The sequence below is a fragment of the Mastigoproctus giganteus genome, chromosome 8 (assembly GCF_048544385.1).
Source record: "Mastigoproctus giganteus isolate SK-2022 chromosome 8, ASM4854438v1, whole genome shotgun sequence".
Taxonomy (NCBI): Eukaryota; Metazoa; Arthropoda; class Arachnida; order Uropygi; family Thelyphonidae; genus Mastigoproctus; species Mastigoproctus giganteus.
The window spans coordinates 109,211,334-109,226,571 of record NC_143582.1 but is presented as its reverse complement, the minus strand read 5'-3'; the positions used below and the strand labels follow the sequence as shown (position 1 = coordinate 109,226,571).

The 15,238-nt window shown below is 37.2% G+C and overlaps 1 protein-coding gene across 1 annotated transcript in view; it reads left to right on the top strand.

The window, feature by feature from the left end:
* LOC150081762 (alcohol dehydrogenase class-3-like) overlaps positions 1-15,238 on the top strand; it is a 61,146-nt gene that overhangs the window by 33,408 nt on the left and 12,500 nt on the right. The window contains exon 8 of the mRNA XM_090380312.1: positions 8,799-8,929. Coding sequence (XP_090236438.1) covers positions 8,799-8,929 — 131 coding nt within the window. The remainder of the gene's footprint in view (positions 1-8,798; positions 8,930-15,238) is intronic.

The window sequence follows — 15,238 nt, the reverse complement described above, 5'->3', positions numbered from 1 at the left end:
CAACCCACTGTAGGATGGAAGCCTCCTCAACAATTCATGCTGAGAGAAATGGACCATAACCTGCCACGCTGGTCCAGTGCAGGTTGGCCGATCGACCCTATTCAGCAGTCAGGGGCTTGAACCCCGGTCTACTCAAAGGGCGTGTGCTACTGCACTCCCGCTCCTGACCACCCCGCTATGGAGCTTTAATCAATTCCCCCTGGATTGCATCAATTCCGGGTGACTTGCCACACGTCAGTTCTCTGATGGCTTTTTCGACTTCTTCCTTCAGTAGAACTGGTTCATGATCACACTCTTGAAAATGGGGTGGCAGATCATTAGTGTCAGCAGGTGCTCGGAAGAGCTGCTCACAGTATTCTTTCCACCTTCCTTTAATTGTGTTCTCCTCTGTTAAAATTTCCCATTTGGAGTTCTTAATTATATTAAGTTTTGGTCGGAACTTTTGTCTTAAGGATTTAATTATATCATACATCTTCTTAGTGTTGTTTTGTTTGTTGTGGTATTCGATTTCTTTACACTTTCGATTGATATAATCCTGTTTGTCCTGGCTTAAACAGCGCTTGATGACTTTGCTTAGTTCTTGATACTCTTCGTTTCCTTGTACACCCTAGGATTTTGCAGTTCTCTGTTCAATAAGTTTAAAAGTGACTTCTGTAATCCATGGCTTCCTTATCTTCAACCTTTCTCTAATGTATCTATTTGCTGAATCCTTTTGCATTTTCCCTCATTTCCCCAATCGTCATCTAGTTCTAATTGAGCTTGAAAACGATTGCCTGTTTCAAGTATATAATCCTTTGGAATATTTTCTGCATCCAATCGTTTAGGGAAAACTTTATTCATGATCCTTTTCAGCTTCAGCTTGAGGCGATGTGGAGTAGCTGATGATGATGCCACAATCTGCACCAGGAATTGTTTTTGCTGTGATTACACTGGAATGCCACCATTGCTGCATAAGGATGTAATCAATTTGATTCCTTGATTGTTTTAAGAAGTCTTTATGTGCTGTAATGTAATAACTAGATCTTATATAGCTTAGCTTAATTTTCAGCACTCACCTCATAGTAATCCGCTTAGCTGGTGGAGGGTTTTACCACATACATAGTGGTTATAGGATTCTAATACTTCATGGGGATTATGGGTTTAAATTAAGTTATGGGCTAAAAATTTTTTTAAGAATGGAGGGTGCACCTTCCATGGTTGCCTAATTAAATTAAATTAAATGAAGAGAAAAAAGGAAAGGAAAATGTAAGCTAATAATCGCGCACGAGCGACTTTCGAGTTTCCTCGTCTTCAGTTAGCTATAGTGGAGGGGGGGAAGAGAGCGCGCTTGTGTTATATACGGGTTGGGTTCCCGAAATGCATTTCAGTGCACGTGGAAATTTAATACGTGCTAAATTCCAAATGGGGGAAAAATTGGCGAGAATCTTTTTGTTTAACACGTTGAGTGATGTATGGCGCTTAAACCATTCAATAACGAGGGCTTCGTTTTCAAGGATTTTGTAGCTAGAATTTAATTTAATTACTGTGATGGCTGAATCGATGAGTGGATTGTGATTTTGAGATTGGACATGTTGTGTTAGTTCTGTACTTGCCGAATTAGTTTTGAAGCTATTAAAGTGGTAGTATGCACGCGTGTTGGAAATTTTTGATGTCCCGAATTTTGCTGTTGTACTGCCTATGTAACATGCTTGGCATTCTGATTGGCATCTGATCAAATATATAATGTTGTTGTGGTCTTTTGTCTCGTACTCGTGTGTTGTTTTGTATGAGTTGAATTTGGAACTTAATTTGTTGTAAGATGTGAATATTAATTTGATGTCTGTATTTTTAAAGATCTGTCGAAGTCTCCTAGCATATTGTTGATGATATGGGAGCGCGATAAGGGGTTTATGTATCTTATTCTTGTTCACGTGGTTAATAATTTTGTTTGGGTTATTAGTGTTATTATGAACTTTGGTGATGGTTTCTTTTATTAGTTGTGGTGGGTATTTTCTGTCGATGAATTTTTTGGTGAGGTATTGCAATTCTACAGATAGGTCTGTTTGTGTGTGGCTATATTTTACAGCGTTGTATATCTGGTTGTATAGAACTGCTTTTTTGATGTATAGAGGGTGGTGTGAGTGGTAATGTAAGAATTTTCCTGTATGCGTGTTTTTCCTGTATATTTTGGTGCCTAAAGATGTGTTTATTTTGTATATAGTGAGGTTTAGAAAATTAATTTTATTATCGTTTTCTACTTCGAGGGTAAATTTGAGTCTTTCGTGTGTTGTGTTGAAGGTGTTCAGTAAAGTGTCGATGGTGGTTCTGTTGCCTATTAAGAGGACGTCGTCTGCATACCTCATGTATAGTTTAATTCCTGGGGGAAAGGGTTGGAGAATTTTTTCTTCGATGGATGCGAGGTAGATCTCGGATAAAGGGGCAGAGATACCGAGGCCCATGGGAAGGCCGAAAATTTGTTCGTAGACGTTATTTTGGAATGTAAATTGTTTGGCGTCAAGTAACTGTGATGTGAGGTCTAAAATATCATTAATGTTTAAGTCGGTACGTTTTGTTAATGTGTCGTCTTTGATTAGTAGTTCTTTAAGGGCCAGTAGCATGGATTCGATGTGCACGTTTGTGTATAGGGAGACGACGTCGAAGGACGCGAGAATATCGTTTTCAGATATGGTTATGGAAGTTATATGTTCGTGTGCTTGTTTTGTATTGTAGACCCTGAACTGAGAAAATCTCATTAAAGGTGAAATAATTTTGACGAGGAATATGGATAGGTTAGCATAGGCGGACTGTTTATAAGAAACGATGGGTCTTAAAGGGTAATCTTGTTTATGGAGTTTGACTATTCCAAAAATGTGTGGGAGAATGTTATTGCGTACGCCTATTTGCTGGAGGGTATGTAAATTAATTTGTTTGTTGGCTCTGAGTCTTCTTAGGATCCCATCAAGTTTATTTTTAAGCTTGTTAATATTAAACGTGTTGCAAGCTCTGTATGTTGTTGAATCTGATAAGATGTGTAACATTTTCTTTGTATATGTGTTTTTGTCTATGATTGCGATGGTATCCCCTTTGTCTGCCTTTTGTATTATAATGTTCGGAGTTTTCATAAAGTCTCGTATGTGGATTAATTGTTGTTGGGGAATGTTAGGTTTACTAGTTAATTGGGAGTTAAAAACAGCGTTAGTTTCATGTATGATTCGGTATTAATCTGGGTGGTTATCGAGTTTGGTTTGTATTTCTATCATGGCGTCTTTGACTGGGTAGTTGTTGCTGTTAATGGCGAAATTGAATCCGTATTCTAGACTTTCAAGTTCGTTAGGGGAAAATGTTTGTGTGGAGATGTTAACAACTGAGTTTGTGGGGAGTTTTTTGTGTCTCCTAGTAAGTGTATCCCATTTCTTGGAGTGCTTTTGGGTAATCTGATTTAAAGTTGCTTGAATTCGTGTGTTGTTCTGTTGTACGTAATCGTACCAAGTCGTGGGGGTTAGTTCTCTTTTAAGTTTGAATTTAAGGGTATGTATTTGATCTAGAAGGAGATATTTTTCTCTGTATCTTTTCCGTAATTCGGCTTTTATTATGGCAATGGAGGCTTGGTGTATGATAAAAGGGTATTTTTTAACAGTGTTTTTGGTGCAGATACGAGCGAAATTGGGGATTATGTCATATGTAAGACATTTCTTTAAGAATGTGATGTGGAGTTTGTCGGAAAAGTATTTAACTAATAGTTTTGTGAAATGGAGTTTCCTATCGTGCAGATCTGAATGCATTGGGGATAATGTGGAAATGATAGGCGTGCGGAAGAGGTGTAATGTATAGTTAAAGGATTTGTGTTAAATTGACTCTTGATTGTTTTAAGAAGTCTTTATGTGCTGTAATGTAATAACTAGATCTTATAATGTTGTTGTGGTCTTGTGTTGTGGTCCCTTAAATTCAAACTTAAAAGAGAACTAACCCCCACGACTTGGTACGATTACGTACAACAGAACAACACACGAATTCAAGCAACTTTAAATCAGATTACCCAAAAGCACTCCAAGAAATGGGATACACTTACTAGGAGACACAAAAAACTCCCCACAAACTCAGTTGTTAACATCTCCACACAAACATTTTCCCCTAACGAACTTGAAAGTCTAGAATACGGATTCAATTTCGCCATTAACAGCAACAACTACCCAGTCAAAGACGCCATGATAGAAATACAAACCAAACTCGATAACCACCCAGATAAATACCGAATCATACATGAAACTAACGCTGTTTTTAACTCCCAATTAACTAGTAAACCTAACATTCCCCAACAACAATTAATCCACATACGAGACTTTATGAAAACTCCGAACATTATAATACAAAAGGCAGACAAAGGGGATACCATCGCAATCATAGACAAAAACACATATACAAAGAAAATGTTACACATCTTATCAGATTCAACAACATACAGAGCTTGCAACACGTTTAATATTAACAAGCTTAAAAATAAACTTGATGGGATCCTAAGAAGACTCAGAGCCAACAAACAAATTAATTTACATACCCTCCAGCAAATAGGCATACGCAATAACATTCTCCCACACATTTTTGGAATAGTCAAACTCCATAAACAAGATTACCCTTTAAGACCCATCGTTTCTTATAAACAGTCCGCCTATGCTAACCTATCCATATTCCTCGTCAAAATTATTTCACCTTTAATGAGATTTTCTCAGTTCAGGGTCTACAATACAAAACAAGCACACGAACATATAACTTCCATAACCATATCTGAAAACGATATTCTCGCGTCCTTCGACGTCGTCTCCCTATACACAAACGTGCACATCGAATCCATGCTACTGGCCCTTAAAGAACTACTAATCAAAGACGACACATTAACAAAACGTACCGACTTAAACATTAATGATATTTTAGACCTCACATCACTGTTACTTGACGCCAAACAATTTACATTCCAAAATAACGTCTACGAACAAATTTTCGGCCTTCCCATGGGCCTCGGTATCTCTGCCCCTTTATCCGAGATCTACCTCGCATCCATCGAAGAAAAAATTCTCCAACCCTTTCCCCCAGGAATTAAACTATACATGAGGTATGCAGACGACGTCCTCTTAATAGGCAACAGAACCACCATCGACACTTTACTGAACACCTTCAACACAACACACGAAAGACTCAAATTTACCCTCGAAGTAGAAAACGATAATAAAATTAATTTTCTAAACCTCACTATATACAAAATAAACACATCTTTAGGCACCAAAATATACAGGAAAAACACGCATACAGGAAAATTCTTACATTACCACTCACACCACCCTCTATACATCAAAAAAGCAGTTCTATACAACCAGATATACAACGCTGTAAAATATAGCCACACACAAACAGACCTATCTGTAGAATTGCAATACCTCACCAAAAAATTCATCGACAGAAAATACCCACCACAACTAATAAAAGAAACCATCACCAAAGTTCATAATAACACTAATAACCCAAACAAAATTATTAACCACGTGAACAAGAATAAGATACATAAACCCCTTATCGCGCTCCCATATCATCAACAATATGCTAGGAGACTTCGACAGATCTTTAAAAATACAGACATCAAATTAATATTCACATCTTACAACAAATTAAGTTCCAAATTCAACTCATACAAAACAACACACGAGTACGAGACACAAGACCACAACAACATTATATATTTGATCAGATGCCAATCAGAATGCCAAGCATGTTACATAGGCAGTACAACAGCAAAATTCGGGACATCAAAAATTTCCAACACGCGTGCATACTACCACTTTAATAGCTTCAAAACTAATTCGGCAAGTACAGAACTAACACAACATGTCCAATCTCAAAATCACAATCCACTCATCGATTCAGCCATCACAGTAATTAAATTAAATTCTAGCTACAAAATCCTTGAAAACGAAGCCCTCGTTATTGAATGGTTTAAGCGCCATACATCACTCAACGTGTTAAACAAAAAGATTCTCGCCAATTTTTCCCCCATTTGGAATTTAGCACGTATTAAATTTCCACGTGCACTGAAATGCATTTCGGGAACCCAACCCGTATATAACACAAGCGCGCTCTCTTCCCCCCCTCCACTATAGCTAACTGAAGACGAGGAAACTCGAAAGTCGCTCGTGCGCGATTATTAGCTTACATTTTCCTTTCCTTTTTTCTCTTCATTTAATTTAATTTAATTAGGCAACCATGGAAGGTGCACCCTCCATTCTTAAAAAAATTTTTAGCCCATAACTTAATTTAAACCCATAATCCCCATGAAGTATTAGAATCCTATAACCACTATGTATGTGGTAAAACCCTCCACCAGCTAAGCCGATTACTATGAGGTGAGTGCTGAAAATTAAGCTAAGCTATATAAGATCAATTTGATTCCTTGTTTTATGATCAGGAGATTTCTATGTGTACAGCCTTCTCCTGGTGCTGCTGAAAGCAGGTGTTACATATGACAAGACTGTTCGGATGACAAAATTCAATTGGGTTTAGCAAATAATAATTAATAGATCACAGTTTTTAAATCAGTAAAAAAACTAAAATTTGAGTTTTTATAATTAAAATCAAAATGATGATCACACAGACTCCATGCGAGTGTCCTTGTTAAAAATTGAGGGTGCGAGTGACGGAACGTTAATTTTACGTCGTGAACAAAATGCGTCAATTTATCATCAGGAATAGTCCGTTCATTGGCATAATAACTCCCAATGCATATAAGTCACCAATAAGAAGACTTCATTTTCATTTGGTGACCGATAAGTTGACATCATTTTCATTTCCGCCGAGCAGCCAAAGTCGTGGAGTAACTCAGTTTACTTTATACATCTTCTATCGGATTTATAACCACCGAGTCTATTCGTTGGATATCTGCGGTTTCCTGGTACGAATACTTATACACCACCTGAGTATATGGAGAGAGGCGTTGTAAATAGGAAATGGGTATATGCACCCTGAAAAGGCACGCTTATCGAACAAGGATCTAATCTTTGTGATGATATATTGGTTGCGGAGTGGATACTGCAGAGACTTTTGTTATTCGATGTTCATTTACTAATGAACAAATTTTAATTTTATTTTTAATTATGTTCATCGTTATGTATAAAGAAAGCTCCATAGTTTATATGGAGCTCAATAGTCGAATTACAAACTTTTGCTAGTTTAACAGTGCGTGTGCAAACGCGCACAAATTGTCATTTGAAATTTTTAGATAGCTAAAGTTAGTTCTGGGGCGAAACGGGAAACTTAATTCCTCTTGAGCAGTGTTTCCCAACACAGAGTCCGTGTAATTTATTAAAGTGATCTGTAGCATTTGACATAAAACAGATCTTTTTGAAACTCTAAAATAGCTTCCGTGCAGCAGAAATTTGGGCGTTAGCAGCTCCAACAGAAAAGGGGAAAAAAAAACGTATATCGAAGAGTACTGACTGTTCTACTTGAACAGTCAGTACTTCAGAAACATGACATTCCTCAACAAGTACGGACGACCCAAACGGCGTGACAGACAGATATATCTAAGCTACCTACTGCTATAGACAGAAGGAAGCTCACAACTTCCAAGCTGCTAACTGGAGTCATTCCATCCCCAAATATTGCGCCTCCGTAGCCAGGTGGGCAGGAGCAGCAGTGCATAGCACACCCTTCTTGATTAGACCGGGGTTCGAGCCCGTGACCACCAAATACGGAGGATGCGGAAAGGTCAGGGAATGACCACCACATATCCCCGGAGCAATATAGCCTTAGTTGCTAATGCTCCTAAAAAAACAAAAAAATAATCCCCAAATATCTGGGATCTCTGTGACCGACACATCCCTGCGCAAGCCTTGAGATCAACTCTAATGCTGCTGCTGCTTCCAAAATTACGTTCATAACTGCTCAGTCTCCAGTACTGAACCTATAATATTGAACCCGCAGTTCAATATTGAAATCAAGTGCTGTTGGATACAAATAAATTTGCAACCCAATCCGCGTACAAACGCCGATAGCGAAGAAAGTTCCTACCATACTCAATACATAAACGTCAAAGAGCATTTCATAAGAAAAATCGTTGTCTGTCTGCGATCCTAGTGATGATATCCGATCCACGATGAAACAATGCTCACTGAATTACAGTGCTTGGAAGTACCACACAGACTGTTGCCCTCCAAAGTGCCTGTCCTGTGCTTCTCCAGTCCAATTGATGACTGTCTAAACGGCATCTGCCGTCAGTAATAATATCTTTATTGAAGGCAGTGAATGGTTACATGATTGTCTGATGCAATAATACTCACAGTGGCAAAGCTGTTATGTAAAAAAATTATTGGTGACTAAAATGGACTGGAACATTTGCATTTCAGTTGGAAAATGTGGGCATATGTTGTAGTATATGCAACTGGTTGGTTCTACCTAGCATTTCAATTGTACATTATTGCAGTTGTGTCGATTGGTACTGAATTTTTGTGCATATTTTTTAATTATGTAATTTACCTACTAATTTCTTTATTATTTTATCATTAATTGGATATCGATGTATACTTTGTCAAACCCCTAACCCTTAGGCTGTGGGTTGTGTTGGCCGCTGTATCTGGTTGTATGCAATAAAATTTATTTATTTCGTTATGTACATACATGAATAAATATTTATTTATAAACAGACACTAAATTTAATGTGTTAAGTTTCATGAAATTTTATAACGTGTAAGGAACGTTTGTTTTGAATAAAATTTGTATTTAGGGAACTACTGAACTGTACGTTTGGGTCTTAAGTACTGTTTCTTTATTTATTTCAGCAAGAAAATTTGGATGCACAGAGTTTGTTAATCCCACGGACTATACGAAACCTATCGATGAAGTTGTGAGAGAACTAACTGATGGGGGTGTGGATTATTGTTTTGTTTCCGTGGGAAATGTGGATGCCATGGTGAGTTCGTCGTACAGCTGACTTTTAGTGAATGTTGTTAAAATGACGAGACAATTTAATATGTTCACGTACAGTATAATTTAGCAGTTCAGCTCCTACAAGAACATTCATATTCAAGTGCTATTTGTCATTATAGAAGACATCTTTCAGGAGGAACGACGTTAGCAGTTTTGGGACTTAACAGTGGACATGTACGCCTAAGCCCTGCTTAGGGGCACAGGTCCAAAAAGAGGCAACACATAGTACTGTTACAAAATAGAAAAAATGCTACTGAAACTAAAGAAACCTTTGATCTTGACCCAAACATATGAAGCTATTGTATACAGGCACATTCCTGGCCACATTTCAACACGATCAATCTCACCCTCCATAAAATATTTGTTCGTATACATATGCATGAACACAAATTTTACTTATTCGATTGCCAGAGTCCTGTTCATATAATATATACACAGTTTACAAATAACGATTATTTGCAAAATGTGGGTATATTATATTATATTATATTATATTACTAATGTATAGGTTAGTGCAATGCATTCAGTTTAATTCGTAGTCATCTACCAAAGTAGGAATTGGCATCGTTTTAATTATATATCATATTGTGAATACCTTCACAACGAGTTGCCATGGTATTGCACTTCCTCGAATAAGTAACACTTCACCCAGTGGCGGCTCGTGGCTCTGATGTTTGGGGGTGCTGCGTCTTAAATTGCCTTGGTTATAAAACATGTGGACATATACAGTAATAATAATAAGCAAGTTAAAAATACTACAAAACATTAACTAGACATTTACCATTAACAGACTTGAACTTTTATTTAAAAACAAAATCCATTCTGCAGTTTTTATTTGTTGAAAATAGATTAATAATTTTTCCTTCAAGTTTGGTGCACTGTTGACCAAGCTTTTCTCTATTGAAAGCATTGATTGCTTGAGCATTTAGCATTTCCTGATTCATAGTGCTCCTTAAAATGTTTTTATTCTTTTTAATGTCGAATGGCAGCGCTCGGGCTCTGAAGTAGTCACTGGAATGGTCGAAAGAACTTTTATGAGTTTTGTAAGTTCACCAAGAACTTCAGCTAGATTATTTTCTGAGATAAATTTCAGCGAGTCAGTTAATTTGCAATAATTGTGTATAACATGTCTGCTATAGAAAACTTGTAATTCCGTAAGACGTTTTTCACTTTCAATCATGGTATATGCCTCGGTAGTCTCCCGTACCTCTTCCATGGGCATTTTCGTAAGAAAAATAACAAGGTTCTCCTTGTTAAACAATTTAGTAAGCAATTAATTGCTTTGTAAAAGAATATCTCTCACCTATGTCAATACTGATATAGTCGCATACTTCCTTCGCTTCAATCATGAGTGTTTTGAAGGATTTTCACAGTACATTGAATTCCTGATTTTTAGAATGGCATTCTTAAAGTTTCCTATATATTCATGTATTTTAACTACCTCAATTTCTTGAGATTGCATTTGATTATATAAAACCTTCACGTGAAGCATTATCTCATGGAAAAGTTCTAACCAGAACTCGAATTTTTCATTACTCAAGATGTGCAAAATTCCAGTTGCTTCTGAAATCGTCTTATCTGCGTTTGCTGTCGCTTGTAGTTCCTCCATGCACATTTTTAAGGATTCAAAATTTTCATAAACGCTGTTCACGGTGCGTATATTGAAGTTCCATCTTGTAGGGGAACGTCGAGCAACACGGCTGTCCATATTCTTTCTGAGAACAGAGCAACACTGTGGTGATCTCGAAAAACACGTTGGTATCGACATGAGGTTCGAAAAGAATATACTTGAATCTCGGGTACTACTTGCTGCATTTCTCATCATCAGATTGAGTTGGTGTGCAGTTTTGTACACTTCTTTTATTTTAGCCTGAACTCCCCCTTTCATCACACTTGCGTCATCAAATGTCCGAGCAACCAGTTTTTGAGTACTGTATTTCCTTCGCGGATTATGTCCAACTGATCCAGAATATTCCGTTTGTCGTCGTTTGGTTTTCCGGAGTGCAAAAACGCTCAAAAAGTCTCCGTTCAGTTCATATCTCAGAACAATTATCATATTTATATGTTCTGAAACATCTGTTGTGTCATCAGCCATGGTAATGATAATGAAGCTTCTTTAATTTCTCTTTTTATTTCATCCCCGCATATTTGCAGCAAACAGTCAAGAATATCATTCTGAATGGTTTTTGAAATGTCTTTAAATGCTGCATTACTTTCGAAATGGTTCTTTAAATTGAAATCTAATGTACAGGCGAAATTTATTAATCCTCTGAATACTCCTGGATTTTTAGAATCGTCTTTTTCGTCATGTCCACGTAAAGGAATTCCAAACTGTCCACAAAATTTAATGCACTCTATTCTTTTAGATAATACCTCACGATTCTTGGTAACTTTTCTGTTATGTTTGCATATCGAAAGTCTGTAGGCCTCACTAAGCTGTTCTTTAATATTTACGCTTCCTAAAAACGATAGTGAAATCACATTATCAATATGTTTCTTCGAACTCTCATGTTTTAGAGTTTTTTCTTTCATTCTGTTTATGTTTGTAAAGCCACTTTTTGTCCACGTTAAGTCACCTCCGAACAGTAAACATGGAAAACAAAACAATGCATTTTTAACTTAACCACAAAAACCAACTTTTCCTTTGGCACCATCAGTTTTAAAACTGCGAATATATTGCTTATTATTACTTATTCTCCGCTGAGAAATTAGAATCTTTGGTGTGGGGCGGCCTTCATTTTTAATCGCATTTTTTCTTGGAGAGATAATTATGAAAAACTAAGTTGCTGAAGTTTATTCACTGTCACGCGATTTACTTAATGGTAAAGCATGGAGGCCATGATCGAATCAAATTTCACAAAATCGTGTGTCTTAGAAATAATGTTTTACTTACACATCACCTCATAATATAAATTAAATTTAAGTTCAATTCGCAGTTAAGCTATAATCACATAATTACACTGTTGAATGTTGACTTAACACTGATATTATTTAGTTACTTAATGGCAATTCTGGCGAATAACAAAAAGACACCGACGTTGTGCTACACACAATGTCGGTGAACGATGACATGGTCGAAGGTGAAATCTGCTCTGGCGCTTTACAGTGACTTTGATTCGTTTCACCTATAAAAATGTATATTGGCAAGTTGCCAATGGCAACCAACTACTAGATATTCACTGGAATGCAAAATTGTCACTGCCTGGCGCACAGTGAGGCCTACGGTTAATTAAACTTCAAAGTTGGAAACGATTTCGTGTTTTTATTCGTTTATTATTGAAATGATTACTGGAAATAGAGGATGTGCATGCTATATGCGGTTCCTCTTAATAAAAATATTCATTTTTATGAATATTTTTATTAAGAGGAACTGCAGTGTCTATGGACGAGCCGCCCCTGACTTCACCAGTGGAGAAGATTAATGTTATTTATTCTCGGCGGATACCACCACCCAGACGGCACCGTTTGAAAAACGGTATTTGATATAAAACTGTGTTATCCACATGCTGTCCCTATTAGAGTTAGGAAAGCAAAAAGGAGTAGGATAGGAAGAAGAAATGCCGTCGAAAGAGACAGTTACTCCTCACACTCACTCACTGAACTAAACCACTCATAAATCCCCCGAATAGGCAAAGCTTACCCCACAGAGTAATAAGATAGTGTCAACTCCCATAGACGATAATGTTAATTCCAGTTATACGTTAAAACGCATAGAAAGTGGCGCCACCAAAATCGGACCTAAGCAACAAGCCGGAACATTGCGAAGAGTTCGTGGAACACTTTCTATAATTTTGTAATTGCAATGGACAATACCTGTATATCGATTCACCGAATATTAATATAGAATATTCATAATTAATTATTGTTGCTAGACAAAAAAGGGCATTAAATATATAATTATTATGATATATAATATTTTAATAACTGTTTCTAAATATTTTGAATGATTTTAATAATATAATGGCTAAAATGCAGCATAGGAGGAGATTAATATGAGTCATGTGTACCCATTGCAATAAAGATTAATAAATAAAGAATTTTACTTACACACTGCTGAGTTCAGGTGAGTAGTAATAGGTTTCAGTACAGTAAGTCCAGTGCACCTGTTGCACTGTACTGAAACCCACAAGGGCGCCTCCGTAGCCAGGTGAGCAGGAGCAGCAGCAGTGCGTAGCACACGCTTCTTGATTAGACCGGGGTTCGAGCCCGTGACCACCAAATACGGAGGATGCGGAAAGGTCAGGGAATGACCACCGCATATCCCGGAGCAATATGGCCTTAGTTGCTAATTCTCCTAAAAACCAAATAACAAACAAACAAACTGAAACCCACCAGTGTGTATATAAAATTCTTTATTTATTAATGTTTATTGCAACTGGCAAATGACTCATTAATTTCCTTCTCACCTGCCAATGTCTGGCCATTATTTTAAATTATTACTTATTTGATCTTATATAACTCCATAATTCTACATCTGGTCACTTGAACTAATGAACACTATTGTTTTCGGTTTCCATTTAATGAATTTAACTCCTTTTGATTTTGGTTTTAATTTTTATTTTATTCTTTTCCTTTATTTGTTATTTTATGTCTGCCATCCTATAAATGAATTGTGCATCATTTGGCTGTTAACTGCAGCCACTGATATTTTATTTATTTATTTATTTATTATTTTTTTTTTTTAGTGTACTACACAAAAATACAAATAATCTGGAATGAATGAAAAATTTGGAAGACTTGTTATCTGTGACTAAATTTTGACTATTTTATTGCTGGGTTATTTTCTTTAACAAAAATAATTTAGCATTCTTTCATTTAGATCACTATTTATTTGAGTTAGCATTGCAAAAAAAAAAAAAAAAAAAGACAAACATGACTGTTTTATTTCTGGGTCACACTATAATTCAAAGTCCTTTTATTTATGAAGTTTCTCATTACATATGAAAGATATTAGAATTACATGTAGTCTTCTGTAAATTGAAATAACACTATCAAATGAACTGTCCTGTAATATATAAAAAAGCATGTTGATTCAAATCATAAAATTAAAAGGAGGTCTAAAGACTTATATGCACAGTCCAGACTGGCCTACCACCTGTCTCCCAACAATGTACAAGAACATGACCAGCTGTATAACCAAGAAGATATCATCTGACCACTTTAAGAGCAAGAACATAATGGCCGGACATAGTGTATAGTGTTAATCGTAATGCGGCTCTTAGGGGTTCCCCCAACTCCACATCTAGCAATGTGATGAATACAAACTCTGTAAAGGCTTGATTAATGTAGGTTAGTGATTGTTCGTGTAGGGTTATGTTGGTTGTGTCGTTCATCCGGCCTCTTAGCCTAGGGGCCTGTGTTTTCACACAAAAACCTCTAGTTTACCATTCGGCACCACGAGGAGGTGTGCCGGGCAGTAGGGAGGATGAAGCACTGGTGGGGCAAACCCCGAGGTAACCAAGGCTATAGGCAGGGAGAGCCCACTAAAACAACAACAAAAAAAAGAGTGCGTCACATGGGTTTTGGGCCTGTTCAACCCATTATACACTTCAATCAAATCACCTTGCAAGTGTCTAGTCTCCAGATGCTGCAATTTGCAGAACTTAAGCCCTTCTTGGTAAGAGCACCACTTCGTTACCCTCACCAATCTTGTTGCCGTTCTCTGTACTTGCTCAAGAAACTCTACATCCTTCCTAAAATGAGGCCTCCAGACCTGTATGCAGTACTTAAGGTGCGGCCTGACCATTGCCTTATACAAAGGGATAATCACCTCCTTATCCATGCTATCAAAATTCCTGAATATCATTGACAATACCACATGACCTGTCCTGGCAGCCCGTCTGCACTGCTCAGAAAACTTCATATCTGACTGCACAATGACTCCCAGGTCTTTTTCAGTTTTTACCACCCTACGCGTAGTACCACACAGCTGGTATGTTTCTTTGGGGTTACTCTTAGGTGGTAGATGACTCTCATCAACCGGTACGATACCACCACTTTGCTTATTGGAGGCTTGCAGTGGTGAAACCCATGTTTAGTCTCTAGAGCAAAGTTTCCGGCATCCCCCTACCCCCATACTTCTCCTTCAACCCATGCACGGTACTAAGTACTATAGGTTTTGATACCTTTCGTTTTTGGGGATTTCATAAAAAAAAAAAAAATACTACTCCAAATGCAGTACTTTGCATTTTTTAATGTTATTCTTCAGTTGTCACTTTTCAGCCCGTCTGCTTAACTTTTCTAGATCCCGTTGAAGTAGCACACTGCCATTACTGTCATTAAGAACCCTGCC